Source organism: Pholis gunnellus, assembly GCF_910591455.1.
Source record: "Pholis gunnellus genome assembly, chromosome: 18".
Lineage (NCBI taxonomy): Eukaryota > Metazoa > Chordata > Actinopteri > Perciformes > Pholidae > Pholis > Pholis gunnellus.
This window is the reverse complement of record NC_136545.1, coordinates 18,998,724-19,014,914: the sequence shown is the minus strand read 5'-3', so window position 1 is coordinate 19,014,914 and position 16,191 is coordinate 18,998,724. Positions and strand designations below refer to the sequence as shown.

Sequence of the window (16,191 nt, the reverse complement as noted above, 5' to 3'; positions counted from 1 at the left end):
TAACCACTTAAACATCCAGGCTGTCACATGTCATTAGCTGCTGTATGCTAACATGTGAGCCACAATCGCTTTATAAAATTAAATATATTTCCCGTGTCCTAAAAGACTTAAAGATGATGACCACAGAAGGTTTTTGTTGAAGTCTCTTCATACGATAAAAATGGAAAATCTTTCTTTTTTTTTAAACCTCTGGCATTCGAGCTTCTGCTGCTCTCTTCAGACTGCGTTTGTCATGTGTCTAATCTGGAAGTCATCAAGCGCTGTGTTTAGTTCTGGAGTGTGCTGGTGGAGGGAGAGGAGCCACAGGGACGGGCCAGAGGCTCCTCTGTAGTCCACATGGAGGGAGGAACAGCTGGGTTACAGCGTTTGGTAGCTGGGGAACGACGTGGAGGTGGGACATCTTTAAGTGCTTCCAATCAATATTTTTGTCATAATAATCTAATATCAATATGTGAAAGAGTCATATCAGCTTCACGGAGCTTTATAGTGAGTTTCAGCTCATTGATTAATTTACCGTTTTGTGGTTCACTCTCACGTCATCGACGTCACCCATTGGTTTGTGGGCCGTCGTTTTTTGAAGCCTCGAGTTCAGCGTTTTGGCCGTCGCCATCTTGTTTTTTTAGGAACCAGAGATGACACAAGAGACAGCAAGCTGAATAAGACATTTTTTAGACGACCAAAAATGTCACAATTAACTTTCATGAAGTGAAAACACACCGTGAAAGGGTTAAAGTTATAAGACGAAAGCACAGACAACTCCCAGACCGGACAACGCTGTGGTAGAGACCTGTCAATCACTGTGTAGCCCCGCCCTAAAGCATCCCCTGCTTTATGGTCTGTTTGACTCTAAATGGACCATCATTTACTAAATGAACATCATGCTGTATTGAAGAAGACTTGAAACTAGAGATTGAGACCATAAACTCATGTTTACAATGTTTACTGAGGTAATAAATCAAGAGAGAAGTAGAGTCATTTTCTCATAGACTTCTATACAACCAGAGGAGTCGCCCCCTGGTGGACATTAGAGAGAATGCAGCTTTAAGACAGTTTTCAGAGCTGGAGGTTGAAGTCAACAGCTGTTTATCAGAGGTGAGAGAATGAATCATAAAGTCATCCCTGAAGACTTTTCTCTTAGAATCACGCTGTTCATTTGAAGCATCAATCTCACCGATTGTGTATCAGTTAGTTTAGTCTATTGGTTCCCAACCATGGGGTCGGGCCCCCGCAAAGGGTCACCAGATAAATCTGAGGGGTCATGAGATGATTAATGGGAGAGATGAAGAAACAAAGTTCGTGATATAAAAATTTTTACTAATTTTCCTATAACTTTTTTAAAAATACATTAAATACACATTGTTTTTTTCAGGGGGCACAAACCAAACAGTTTGGGAACTGCTGATCTAAATGTTTAAAAGTAACTACAGCTGTTAAATAAAAGTATTGATGATCTTTTCCTGAACTAAGTGTTAAACGATCTTTTTCCCAAACCTCACTAAAGTAGTTCTGTTGCCTAAAACAAACCAAGTTGCTTCCTGTGAAGACGGAAGTTTATTTTGAAAGGACTGTAACGACATTGACACGTGTTGCTGGACTGTTGTAGGAAAACTGAGGAGTAACTTTTCAGTAAGTAAGTAAGATTTAAGAACTTGTTGTATGAGGATACTTTGACTTAGTTGAATGAGACACACACACACACACACACACACACACACACACACACACACACACACACACAGAGTTCTGCATCAGTGGAAAAACTGATCACCCGCTGGCTGGAAAAAGTACCCACCCCCACCTAAAGGGCCAAACCGAGGTCTCAGCACCAAGCTGGCTGCTCCACTTGCTGCATCTCCTCCCTCCTCCCTCCCCCTCCCTCCTCCCCCTCCCTCCTCCTCCTCTTCCCCACAGTTACTGCTTCCACAGTATAAAGAACTGAAACCTCATTTTCTTCTCCGTTCTCTTTATTCGTTTGGGCAGAAGGACACCAGCTACGACTCCACAGACTCCCTGAAACCAGACGTCACTAACAAACAGCGATACTTCACGTCCTCCTCGTGCACGTCCGTGTCTTTGTGCACAGGTTACAGGACGTCCGCTGGATGAGCACCAGACGTGGAACCCTGCACGGGGGTTCAGCTCACTTCATATCAGGATTTCTTTTTTGCAGAAAGAAGAGGACAAACAGAACGCACCACGGAGCTTCATCGTCCTCGTGCATTGCTGTGCGAATAGTCATTTTTTTTCCGTCGATACATTTCAAGAGTCTGCAAAAAAACAAACGATTCAGACAACAGTACATTCTGTAAGCTTCTAAAAAGGACGTCCACTCTGAGCTGGAGCCGTTCACTCCCGAGTAGTTTATTCTGACTGAGTAGTGGTTCCCTTGTTGAGCTAAACGCTCACACGTGGCAGACAGTTAACAGGTTGGCTGCTCGTGGGTCTGGTGGCATAAAAAAAAAGGCAAGAGTGACATCATCAGCCCAGCCAATCATTCTGCAATCATCGCTATGTACAAAATATATATATCATCACACTTATTTACAGAAAACGCCTCTCTGGGCCTCCACACGGTTAAACACGAAGACAAACACTGAGGAAAAACACAACTTGGCACTTGTAGATTCCTCCCACGTAAGCACAAGACGGAGACAAACAAAGAGTCGGTTTTTAGTGGTAAACAATGCGGGGGCCTCCATTTCACAGGCCGGCCTTATTAAAGACAGAAGGGCAGGTGGCTCTTCTTCTTCTTCTTCTTCTTCTTCTACACAAAAGTGTCTGGGCCTCTCAGAGGAGGCAGATGAGGCTCTTGCCCTCCTCGATCTCCTCCTGCACCTTGTCGCTGGAGGTGGCGATCTCGGCCTGCGCGGAGAAGACGGCGCAGACGAAGGTGAGCACGGTGCCGCCCATGGCGGTGTAGAAGGCCCAGCCCATGGAGCAGAGCCCGGCCTGGTACGGAGCCGCGTCGGCGCCGCAGTACAGCTGGACCTTGTCCGAACCCCAGCCGGCGGGGTACAACATCAGACCCAGGATCAGAAACAGACCTGCGAGGAGGGAAACAAGAGAGAGGGAAACGTTTATTACAGACGTGAAAGTTCATTCTTGACCTTAGAAATAGAAATATTTTCTCAAATTCCATTCCTGGACCCTGAGGTAAGATTTTAAAAAAGGTACCAGGGAGAGTTTTTGACTACAAGTTCGAAGGCCGTCCCTCTAAACGCAGTTAGAACGGCCTCTTCCCAGTCGGTTAGTCGACTCGTTGACTTCTTGAGTGGATTAGTCGTTTTTTTAAGCTTTTATTCATCATGAATGAACGGGGAAAATATGGGAAAAAACCTAAAGAAGAGCAGCGAAGGAGGGGACGGACAGACAGCTGTGTGTAGCCGACAGCATAACCAGCATGATTAAACTACAGTAGAGACAGTCCAAAGGATGTAATCATACATAGAATGTGAATGTATACGTTAAAAATATCGACATCAAAGGAGATCTTGTGTTTCAATGATCAGGTAAAATAAAATGTTTTTGTCAATGGAGTCCGGTGGCTTTGATGAGAGCAAATAACTTCTCCTGCCGGCTTGGTTCTACGTTTCCTCGTCCAAACTCTATATTTACAGTATGCTGAAATCAAAGAGGTTTGGGGCCCGACAGCTTGGGGTCCATGTTTACTTCCCGTCAGCTGATGTCGTCTGCATACACAGCAACAGGAAGTAAACTGGAACATCTGTGAAATGGTCCGATAGGCTAAACAGAACCTCCTTTGGTGAGTGTTTAAATCAGACAGAAGCTTAACACTGAATAACCTCCACATTAACACGGACCACCGTCCTCTCGCTCTAAACCGACGTGTCTGATTAAACATCCACGTCTTTAGGCAAAAGAAACCTCCACAAGATCAAACATGCTCGAGTTTCTGAGTGACCGCTGCGAGTTTTCGTCGTGACAACATTTCCTGCCATCGCGGCGTTCAAAGCGTCCCGTCGGGGCCCGGATGATGAAACGTGAGTAAAGATAACCACGGCGAGGCCTCCGGTGAGGCAGGAAAGAAGAGACCCTGAGCCGGAATCTTGACCCACGTGGCTGTCGGGTCGGAGAACAACAGGAAAGAGGTCTACGAGGGGCTTCCCCCCCCCGCTCCGGTCTCTGGCTGACCCTCCGGGCGTCCTGGATGGAATCACTTCCTGTCTCACTTTGACCCACTTCTACTGCCGGGACCTGAGTTCAACACCAGAGGAAAGAAACGGCTTCTTTCTACTTCTTCTCCTCTCAAGTTATTTGATTTATTTGAGATTAATAACACAAAATATAATCAACAAATGAATGAAACTTTATTGTTTTTAGTTCGCAATGACAGCCTCATTGCCCTTCTGTGTTCTGCTTTTAACAATTAACAAGTATTTCATTAGTTTATAAAACTCTTTGTCATTTGAAAAGAAACAATTTACATATAATTGAATTATAGCCAAACAATAATGATTATTTCTACGACAATAAATTTCTATGACAATAAATCTGTTACAAAACAATAAATGAAGCCAATAACACCGCATATTTTACTGCTGAGCCAATAATCATTACCACATGGGAAATGCTTTCCCCGCGTCAGCACTAATCCAATTATAAAGTAATTAAACTCTTTTACAAGCTGCAGCGTTTAAGTGATGAGCTCACGCATCAATAATTATAATCCAGTAATATAATATACGTTCTGCATTATTAGTACTTTTACTCTTTTACTCATAACAGAGTATTTCTACCCCGTTGTTGTTGTTGTTGCTACTCTTACTGCAGTAAAGTGTCGTACTTATAGTACTTCCTCCAGACACTCTGCTCTCCTTATAGATTACACATCAACTGAAACCATAAAGCCTTCAGTCTGCAAAGTGATTCAACGTCACCAGGTTTCTGCTCCGCAGCTGAGCCGACCAATCAGAGCGCAGGAGGAAACGTTCACAGTAATACAATTACAGACAATAAATGAACCAGACGGGGATGAGAGAGGTTCAGTCTGAACCTTTAGGTCTCGCTGCTGTGCTTCATAAAAACACAAAAACAAATGTGGAGGTGAAACTGTCTCCTCTCTCTCTCTCTCTCTCTCTCCCTCTCTCCCTCTTAAAAGCACCCAATATCATATTAAACAAGGAAATGAAAACTAGGTCATAAATTCTTTCCACATGTTGCCTCGACGTCCAGACCGGCTCCAGTGATGGATTGAAGGTATGGTTTTAATTCACAACCCCACCCCTCCTAAGACCCCCTCCTTCCACACACACTCCCCCCCGCCCCACCACCACAAGCTAGACCTTCTAACCTAATATCCCTCTGTGCTCCACCCTTCCAGCCCCACTACTCCCTCTGCACTGGCTCTTGTCTCCGTTAACTTCCAAACTGTCAATTCCCCCCCCATCACTCCATGCCTCCCTGCCACCAAACCCCCTCCCCGGTCCTCCCTCCTCCTCCTCCCCCTTTCTAACCCCTGCTCCCACAGCCTCCACCCTGTAATACAGCACAGCAGGTCTGCACTCAGCTCCAACAAATCTGGCAACCCCCCTTTTTCCTTTCCAGGAAAAAATACCAAAAAAATACAAAAAATAAGGAGAAGAGACAGCGAGAGGGCAAAGTGAAATACTGGCAACTGTTTTCTCTATTATTCAATATTCATTATTATTTGGTTAATAAAACAGTGAGCAGCCCAGTCTTCAAAATGTCTTGTTAGAATATATTTAATTAACTATAATGTTTAAAGCAGGAAATCGTCACATTTACGAAGCTGAAGCCATAAAATGTTTGGTTTGCATAAAAAAAATGTCTGAATTTATCCTCAAAACAAGTAATAGATTAACTAATTACTATAGCAGCGATGGTGTCATTGAAACGTTCCACTAGTGTTTTGAATTTGGTGGTTTTAAAACTGCTTCACTTGACGACTTATTGCATTTCCACTTCCATTTAATACTCTGATGAAAATAAAAGCATGTTGATGGCTACACCTACAGTTTGATTTATAGAAGAAGCAAACAGTTGCCAGTTTGTTATTGGCTTTAACGACAGCAGCCCGGCAATAAATCCTACTTTCATGAAGGTTACAAAGTTTAGTTTTAGAGGCGCTGAGTCAGCGTTATGATCGTTTCAGAGGCTGTAGTTTGTGCTGCTGTTAAACTGTTTTGTGTTATAACAGCAGCTGCTTTCTAATATTTTCTGTCCCCCCACAATATGTCTGAACCAGTGCACTCGTTGCAGCCAGGTGTGTCTAATGAACTGGTAACTGAGAGCATGTTGATGAAATCAGCTCAATTAGCTCAAAGTGCTACTTTAACGTGGCCGGAGACTTTTAGTCTTGTTGCATTATTATTTGTTCTTAAAGCTGCATTTATAGGCTTTTTATTGCACCAAGCTGTAAACATGGCACTGACATAGCATCGTCTTCTGAGGTTGACTTGGCAAACATGTTGATCTAAGTCACTTATTCACACATCCAACAACCCACAAACCAGTGAGACGCACCGCGAGGAGGCTGGTCTTTATGGCCTCGGTGGAGGTCTCACCAGGTGCCTCCAAATTAAGGTAACGACCCTCCCAGACTGCAGGAGGCAAACATTTGACTGATTATACCTCTGTACTTTTAGACTATGATATTTTAGTGACGGGTTTGCGTACTTCTTCCACTGTTGTAAGCATCAGATCAGACTTTAAATCTGAGCTTTAATTATTATACTTTAAGCTTTAAAGAAGCAAGTTGTGACTAACGTTAGTAAAGAGTTTTGTATTTCAGACATTAGCAACAGCATCATTCATTTAGAGTCGTGTCTCTCTTTTAGCTCTGTTTTGGTCTCCACCAACTCTTGAGCGTTGAAGTGAATATATAATAAATAGAATCAACAGGGATTTGGACAATTATAATAATGTCTTAAAGTACAAAACATTAATATGCTCTCCTCAAAGTCAGAGAACATTTCACCATGTTGATCATTGAAACAGAGCTCATTGAAACTCCACGGAAACAGAATAAAATGTATTAATAATGTCTTGGTTAGTCTTTCCACTGTTCCAACAATCACCAACTCTGGTTTGGTCAAAATAAACCCCTAACTCACTGTGTTAAATGTGAAAAGAAACAGACGTTTTATGTGCTACTCAGAGCCACCAGACTCCATTGACAGAAACAGTCATTTTACCTCGATAATCCTTGTAAAACATACATTATTTAAACATTTTCATTGGTTACTAACCCTTCCTCTGGTGTGTCCAAGACGTCAAAAACACCGGAATAAAATCAGAAAGGTATACTCGTCTACTGCAAACGGAAAGGAGTCTTTAGCCTATTTTTAGCAGGTTTATCCGTGTTTAAAAAACCTGCATACACACTGATTTTTCAACTGGTTTAGCTGGTAGTCCAAGGTCGGTGAGTTCTTAAGAGCTTATTTACTTAAAACAGCTGCTGGCTTCCCAATTAAAGATATAATGATTTACTTTATTTACCCATTGTAGAATTACAGATATATGACTGTAAACAACAAGGGTTTCCTAATACTTCATTAGTTATTATGAAACGGCCACACCTCATCGTAAACACAGATATCCAGTAAACGCTATTAAAAGCATTGGAATCCCATTTTCTTATCAGTCAAAGTCAGCAGTTCTGTTTGCGTCTTTTGCGTCACACGTCTTATCTCACGTCAGAATCAACATGACACAGTAACGCTGCATAAATTCCCGTAAAACAGTTTGTTTTTTTGTTTACCCCTGGTTCCAGCCTGGAGCTGAGTCACGGTCAACGGTTAAATCTGTGACGAGGTCTGTGACTCACGGCTGGAAGGGAAAGTTTATGGCCGGTAATAAAAGCCTTCACCACCGAAGGCAACAAGAATCCGAGACGGTTTTACGACCGTGTTTGTTTGCCGTCTCGTCTCTAATCCCTTTTTGGCTGAAGTTTAACGCGAGTGACGATGAGTGAGGACGGCGTTTCAATGAATGTACAGAGAATTAACTCGCAGGTAGTCCAGAAGAAGCCTTTAGGGGGCTCTACAAATGTGAGCCTGCAGGATACAAAGCGTGACCCTCAACTGAAGACCGTCTGTTTTAGCCATTCGATTACGTAAAGCAAAGGGAATGGCTTTACCTTCAGCTGAGATCTTAAAACCACCTGAAACTGAGTCCAGTTTAATGACATCCGAGACACTCTGGCCGGCAGAAAGTGTGTCATAGGGGACAAAAGAGTAAAAAAGTACAAGTGACATCAGTGCGAATGCAGATTAGGTTAATGGGCTTTTGGAGGCTCCAGTGCAATGACGTGACCATCCCCTGGCAACGGCATCACAATCTTCCCATCTGAGGTCAATCCCTTCCCTCCAAAACATCTGCATGTCTGGCTTCAGTTTCCTCATCAGCGGAGGGTCGGCACGAGGAGTGGAAATAGTGATTAGCGGAGAGTCGGTGTGGTGCGGCGCTGCCGGTGGATATCGGCGAGAGTGATATCATTCATAGGAGATACGCTGAGGACTCTCAAAACACACTGACCTGATTGATGGACTACATTTACATGCACACTTATATTCAGAATATGATGATATTCAGAATTTGATACAGGGGTTTTTCCCGAGGTAAGACACGTAGGATATGCTGGTATTATTCAGGAGCATTCTTTGGACTTTGCGAAGTCCCGCCCCCAAAAAGCAGACTGGCCAATCATAGTGTAACATCTGCCAGCTCCGACTAGGATCCGACTACTAATCGGCATTGCTCCGTAGACTCTAACTCAACGGTTTTAGATTTTCTTTCTTTTCAAGCTAATTTTGGGGATTTGGCGCTAGTCGTGGTTAAATGTTAAACAAGATTTGAAGGAGCTATACGTTTCTAAAACATTACATTTCTACGTAAAAGACCTGTGGAGCTAACATTAGCAGAGTACATTAGCTAGCGTTAGCACTTCGATGCTACGCTAGCTGCTGAAGGTATACTGAATGTATACACATGATTGTAACTATGAATAAAGACCTACATGGCTTTACAGGAACACTGTTGTTCCTTAATTTCATTGTCTTCTGTCTCAGGTGATGTGAGACTTTTTAAAAAGTTAAAGATAGAAGCTAAAGCTACACATCACCTGAGACAGAAGATACAGAAGATATAGCTCCTTCAAACCTTGTTTAAACATGTTTTAGCTGCTGAATCAGTTTGACATCCTGGATATATCCTTCACATTTTGTTTTTTCCAAAGATAATACTTCTTCAAAGAGTGCAGTTAGTGACAGTGTGGGCTCCATAGTAACGTAGCTCTGACAGTTTGATGGAGTAGCAGCAGGGGGCGGGGCTTAGCGAAGGGTCAATGGAGGTTTACGGTCAGCACGGTGCACAAACCAGCTGGCCGACAGTTTGCGAGGATGAAAATAGGTGAAAGAGGTGAACACTGTTAGATGTCAGATTGTCCGTCTTATCTCTTCCTGCGGTTGAAATTAGTGAAAGGTTATCGGCCTTCAGCTCCACAGGCAGAGAAGGAAGCCCTCCCGCCTCCTCAGCAGCTGTTTGAAGCTCCTCTCTCGCCCTCTTTCCTCTTCCTCCTCGTCCTCACAATGAGGAGACTCAGCGGTGCATTTCCCCACTTTCATTACTGAAACCAGACTCCCAGAGCTTTATTTAGATGGTAAATATAAATGCATGTTATTTAACACTATGCTGGGCTGTGAGTATACTCCATCTCCACACTTTTCTGAACAGAGTTCAGTATTTTTCTTTTGTTATCGCATTTGCGAAACCAAAAACACAAGACCAAAAGTATACAGTATATTTGTCTTCTGCAAACCTTAGCTTGCCTGGCTAACTAGCTTTACAGCCTACAGTAGTAAATAAGAGTTAATTTGCTGGCTAATGACGGTTGATAAAAATCTGCAGAAAATAGATTCAGATGACAAAATAAATGGTCGTCTGCCTGCTGGAATCAAAAGACCCAAAATCAAAGATTGTTTAAAAAAATTAGGACAAATTGCTGGTGCGAGAACGGGAAGCTTGACAGGCGTAAGAACAAGGGTCACACTTATACTCCAAATAAAAAAATCTGTTAATTATTGATCGTCTGTCGACTTGAAAGGAGACTCTAAAGTCCGGCATTGCTTGCAGCAAACATCTACTCTGCTTGGATTCGTTACAATAGAACCCAATAGAAACTCACAGCAAACTCCTTCGCCTCCTTATAGCTCAGAAGCTAAACCGAAAGTAGCATATTTAGCAATCCTTTAGCCTAACAGTATGTAGACATAGTATAAAAATCTATGTTTTGCCTTTAAGGAGTGCTGCTCATTGATTTGCAACATCGCCCGCAAATACCCAACGCAGCAGAGATACAGTAATAAAGGGGAAGTTACAAATTCAATCTAACAGTCAGATATGTGAAGAAAATATAACAGAATAAAAGAAATAACACTTCTTGTGTCCTGACTAAACATTCACATTAAGTTGTTCCAGGCTCATGGAGCAGAGAGCGCCTTCCGGCAGACGCTCGTGATTTAAGCGCTCTCTCAGGTCAGCAGGGCCGCACCGAGCTGAGTCCTTCACCACACGCCCACCTTTTTTCTGTTTGGACCTGCACCAAATAAACAACAGTGGGGGAGGACGGCCATATCACCAGCACCACCACCACCACCACAGAGCTGTGGGAGACAGAGGAGGTTCGGCGAGCATGATCTCATGGCCTCCTCCCTTCCATAACTCACCACGCTGAGTCAAAGCGGCCACAACCGAAGGACACACACCCTTCACACACACACAAACACAGATACGCAGGCGCGTTCAACTCGTTTTTCTTGGATCGAGAGTCTCCAGCTGACTGGGTGGAAAGTAAATATTTTGGTGGCAGTTGCTCCGCGGGTGGAAAAAAAAGAAGAAGAAAAGCTCCTGACCACCTTGGGGTAAAAGTTCACAGAGGTCTGCGTGAGAATCAAACACATCATTCTAGCGGCGGCAGCTGTGGCGCTCGTAATGAACGTGTTCAGCCGAAAGTAGAACTTTTGATTTACCTTGATGAACGTCGGACACCGCAGGAATGAAGAGAGACAATTAAAGGTCAGACAGACAGAGTTGGCTTCCGAGATTCCTGTTCTCTTTAAATCAATTCATTTCTGGAGCGGTTTGACCATCCGACAAGCAGCTCTGATGAACTATACTGGCGCCTTTTAGACTATTTGTTCAATGACACAAACCTGAGCCTGTTTACTACCTTCTGTCCCTGAAGAATACGCATCCTGTTTTCTAATCTAACATAGTAGAAATTCTAAAAGGTAGCCATTAGATCCGTGCTCACCTGCGATCCCTTGCAGCAGTCCGCACACGTTGAAGATGCTCTTCTTCATGATGCTCTGGAAGCACATGGTGAAGACCGAGATGAACGCCACGGCGCACAGCAGCAGGATCCCCGCCGCCAGGAAGATGGACGTGGCCTGCCAGAACCCGCTGGCAATCTCCCCAAAGTGTATCGCGTACGGTCCGCACAGTATTCCGCGCTTCAGGTGGGGCAGTTTTATGCAGCGGCCGTAGATGCCCAGAGTGGGCCTGTAGGCCTCTCCGGCCGCGGTGGCCCCATGGGGGCCGAAGACGGCATCGGGCGTGCGGGGGAATCCCACCAGCCAGTCGGTGCTCATGAAGGCGATGAGCTCTCCGAACGCGGCCACAATACTCAGCAGGGTCCACAGCATGGAGCGGCAGGTGACAATGACATGGCACATGCTGACGGCGGCTGGAGTCTCGCGGGAGGCCCCCTTCTAAAGACCCGAGAGCTGAGGGTGCGATGCTTCTCCGACGGAGGTGCGAGGGCGAGTGAGCCCTTCACGGGGAAGGAGTTAGGTGACGCCGCCGAACACAAAAGGTTCCCGTCAATGATTCACAGTCTGCAGCTTCCCTCTTTTTTTCTTCTTCTCTGCTTCTCCTTTCGCTTCTTATCTTCTGGCCGGTGTCGTTTCGCCCCACAGCTGTTCTTCCTCCTCCTTGAAGTCGCCCTCCTTCTGTCGGCTCGGTCTTCAGACTCTTGTTCTGTCTGTTTTTTGGCGTCTACATTGTATTGAAGTTGCGCTCCCTGAGCCAGCCCGCTGGCGTCACATCAGACACACCTAAGAGATAAAGCAGGGACAAGAACAACAGGGGAAGGGATTTAATTGCGTGTATAAAAAAGAAATGTAATTGCATGTATAAAAAGAAGCTCTAAGTCAGTCGTTTTTATTTGAGGAAGTGCAGCTCTCCTGTTTCTGCAAAGCAGAATGAGGAAAGTGTGTAGGAGCAGCAGAGAGAGGAGGAAGGGATCTTCAGGAGAAGGTTTAATGACTTGTGTGGGGATGTTTTTGTTTGAACTGGGCCTCTTCTGTTTTCGCTGTGTTTACGTTAAAAGGATTTGTGATCGGGGCGCTCTGCTCCCGGCGGAGCGTCGCGACTGAGTTTGCAAAGATGAAAACTAGAAAAACATTATGCATGTCGAGGAGGTGAAGGTGGGTTCGGGTTAAAATGGAGAAGCGGATGCAGAACAGACAGGAAAAACAAGCCCCGGAGGACTCTCATCAAGCAGCCTACACAGCTGACCCGGGGTCAGCCCACGGTTGATAACACGGCGGCCTGTCCGGCTGTCTGCTGATAACCTCAGTGACATCGACCCCGCTGCACTGCTGAGTCAGTGACACCAGCGTACAATGAGGAAGCTGCGAATGGTGTCGGTTCATTAAAAAAAAGCCAACTCAAGAAAAGAGCCCTGAGATCACTGATTAATAACTGAGATAACTGACTGAGCCTCATTTTCACACCTTGTATGAAGTTTTTTCCTTAAATGAAGCGACTCGTTTAAAGTGACGCCTTTTTTTTCTGATGACAAAGAAAAACTACACATTCCAGTAAACGGACAATAAAGAACCTTTTCATCGTCCTTTATCTAAGGCCCTGAGGATCCCCGGAGGATCAAAACACTACTTCTATTTAAGTTATGAGATTTTATCTATGAGAGACATTTACTTGAGCAGAATGTACATTGAAAAGCAGACGTTTGAAAGCCTTATACAGGCATTTGTGTGTGTGTGTTATAAATGCAGCTCCGGGCCGAAGCTGACAGTTGGTTCTTTTCTTTCTTTGCTGCCGCCTCCTGGGACTCCGTTAGTCATTCTCCCGACCAGTGTTTTGGCAGTGCAGCAGAGGGATCCGGGGGCCTGCTGTTGACACGTGTGCCGCCCGCACTGCGAGGTTTCCATCGCTCGCGTCGTGCCCCTTAAAGCAACGGATCACTGGAGCCACGGCCGTCCCTTGTGGGACGTCCCAGCAAAGTGTGTGAGCGAGTTAGAGCGCCACACAAACTTTGATCTTTGTCGTCCTGTCGAGATATCAACAACAGTTCTTTTTTTCCACCCTTTCTTCTGATCTGCGGTTTCTTACAGCACAGGGCGGTGTGTGTGTGTGTGTGTGTGTGTGTGTGTGTGAGCTAACGTCGAGTGTGTTTGGACAGATGACATCATAAGAGCAGGCACAGACAGCCGCCTCTTTGGTTTTTGAAACCAAAATTAATTTTATGAATCACAAACTGTTCTTGTTGCGTCACCGTGAACAGATGCAGGAGCAGATGCAGGAGGCCCACGTTCACTGGCTGGACTTTTTGAAACTCATCCCACCCCTTATCCCCCCCCGCCCTCGCACAGAAAGACCGTTGAGTCCCAGAAGTCCTTTGACGAGACTCGTGTTTGACGTCAGGATTTAAGACAAACGCAGCTTTAGGGTCAAACATTTGCCGGCCGGTTGCGAACGCTAATTCCTCCCTGACAGGAATACTGTTGGAAAACACTTTGGAGCTGAAACAACTTGAACCAGCTGGGGGAGATATGGAGCTTTGAAGACCTGGACACTTAACCTCTGACCTTGCTCGGCTGCAGTATGTTTGCATCACTTGCCTGCTAGCAGGTCTCAGTTTGTCGAGAGCTGAATGTGGGTTAGTAGATCCACAACAAGTCTGGACTAGTCTGGTTCTATTAATGTACCTGGTGTTTGTCACAACAGAGGCCGAGACGGACAGATTTGTTTCAAGAACAGAAGTTTCCCAAGATAGAGCGCAGCGTGGTAGTCCACATATGTGAGGCTCGAGGTGGATTTATGATGTCCTTGATGATCCGGGAGTAACCCGGGGGGGGAGACCAGCATTATTTGAGGCTCGGTTTACATACACAGAAGAGTTTACAAGCTTCAGACTGCACCCACCACCCCGTTGACCCCCAATGCTGATCCACATGCATGCACGCACTTATGAGACTCCCTGCCATCTGACACATGCTCCCCCAAAGAGTGAGCTAGGCTTTATCGTCTTGAATAACTCAACTAATCTATGGTCTGTTAAAGAGGCCAAAGGAAGACCATTAAAACTCACACTAAAACAAACAAGTCTACAGCTGAAGCTTTGAGCTCAATGCTGATGTCGGGATGCTGACAATGCCAATGCTAACATGCTGATGTTTGGCAGATATGTTTAGCATGTACACCATCTTAGTTTGGTGTGTTAGCATGCTAATTTATGCTAATTAGTGCGAGACAGAAACGATGGGTCTGAAGAAAAGTCAGGGGATCACCAAAGTTATTATAATTCATCCTGAAGGGGGAATGAATGTCTGTTCCAAATTTCATGCCAATTCTTCTCATAGATTCCTGCAGGGATGACGTATTTTTGTATCACCCTGGTTCCCCACAACAACGAGGGAAAAGGAAGTGCTAAAATGCTGACTCATCTCTGGACTTTCAGCACTCTACAGCTGTGATGACCATTCACCAAAACCTCATGGAAAAGTCAGAAGAAAGTCTTTAGGATTCAACCTCTGGCGATCATGAATATCTGCACCAAATGTCATGGCAATCCATCAAATAATTGTCAAGACATGTCACTATTAGCCAAATATGACAACTTAATGGTGGCAAAACAGTAAAAGTCTGGGGCTCACCAAAGTCTTTAGGATTCAACCACTGGGGATCATGAATATCTGCACCAAATTGCACGCCAATCCATCAAATAGTTTAGATATATTTCAGTCAGGACCAACGTTGCCATCCCCTTTCAGCTGCGACTACAACAAGTGTCCACTCAGCCTTTTCTCTCATCACAGCAACAACACAGCAGGAAACACCTTTCCACGCTGCCACTGACCGGAAACAATCTACATATCTATAGACGAGCCTCGACCGGAGCAACGCGTCACCATGGAGAGCGTTTGTTCAGAGCTGAGATGAGGAGTTTACGGTGAGTTTATGATGAGCTTCTACAACCTGTTACGATTAGAAGCATCTACAACTCGTTCGGATAAATATTAATCAACGGCAAACAGCTTCTTTTGTTTTGTATTTCCCTTGCATTGTCCAGCCTCATGTGACCCAACAAGGGAAGCAATTTTAAAACAAAGGGAGCGCTTATAATAAATCCGTGAGGATCTGTTTGAATGAGAAGCCCCTGCAGCTACTGAAAGGGAATGCAGGAGACGGTTGGTCACGGAGGACGACAAACACTCGTCCAGTCACACTTTCTGGACTCACAACGGCTCAAAGAGAAACCACATGGTCGGATGTCAAACAGCAGCAAAAAACACAGATTTTGCATTATTTCGTAGCTCTTTTGCAGGCGTTCAAAGACAGATTAAGTCTGTTATTTAAGGAAGATTACTCGAATAGACAGCAGTCCTTCCGAAAACCTCTGCACATGTGCACAGCATCCTGGAGCTAAACATAATATTTACATCCTATCACATCAGTTAGTATGAATGAGGGAATTAATGCAGGATAATGTAATTAAAACAACAGTCCAACCTGTCTCCATTTGTCTTTGGATAGTCCAGCTCTCCTGGAGATGTGGCTCCTCTGCCCTGACTCTCCTCCTCTGCTCACACACTTTTAATGCTTCTCTCTCAGACTCCTGACTCCCGGACCCTCCCCTAAGTCCCTCCCCCCTGGATGGCCACGTCTCCTCTGATTGGTTGGACCCCCGAACACTGGAGCCACACTTCTTGAGAGAGTCCACATGGTGGCCATATTTCAGTGCTGAATCTGGGTTAAAATAACAAGAGCTGGAGCCGCAGAGGGTCTCTCCTCTTTCTCGGTTTCTCTCACCTTCTCTCTCTCGGTTTTCATTGCTGCACACTTTCAATCAGCCACGGCCAACATCCTATTATCAGCCTAAAGAAGAGTTACATTTTCACTTCATTT

The 16,191-nt window shown here is 44.8% G+C and overlaps 1 protein-coding gene across 1 annotated transcript in view; it reads right to left on the bottom strand.

Moving 5' to 3' along the window:
• Positions 1–1,961: 1,961 nt before the first annotated feature.
• The window catches only part of lhfpl2a (LHFPL tetraspan subfamily member 2a), a 36,564-nt gene continuing 22,334 nt past the window's right edge, over positions 1,962–16,191 (bottom strand). The window contains exons 3-4 of the mRNA XM_079179219.1: positions 11,294–12,095; positions 1,962–3,044 (exon numbers count right to left, since the gene is read on the bottom strand). Of these exons, the coding sequence (XP_079035345.1) occupies positions 2,788–3,044; positions 11,294–11,714 (678 nt within the window). The 5' untranslated portion in view covers positions 11,715–12,095 and the 3' untranslated portion in view covers positions 1,962–2,787. The remainder of the gene's footprint in view (positions 3,045–11,293; positions 12,096–16,191) is intronic.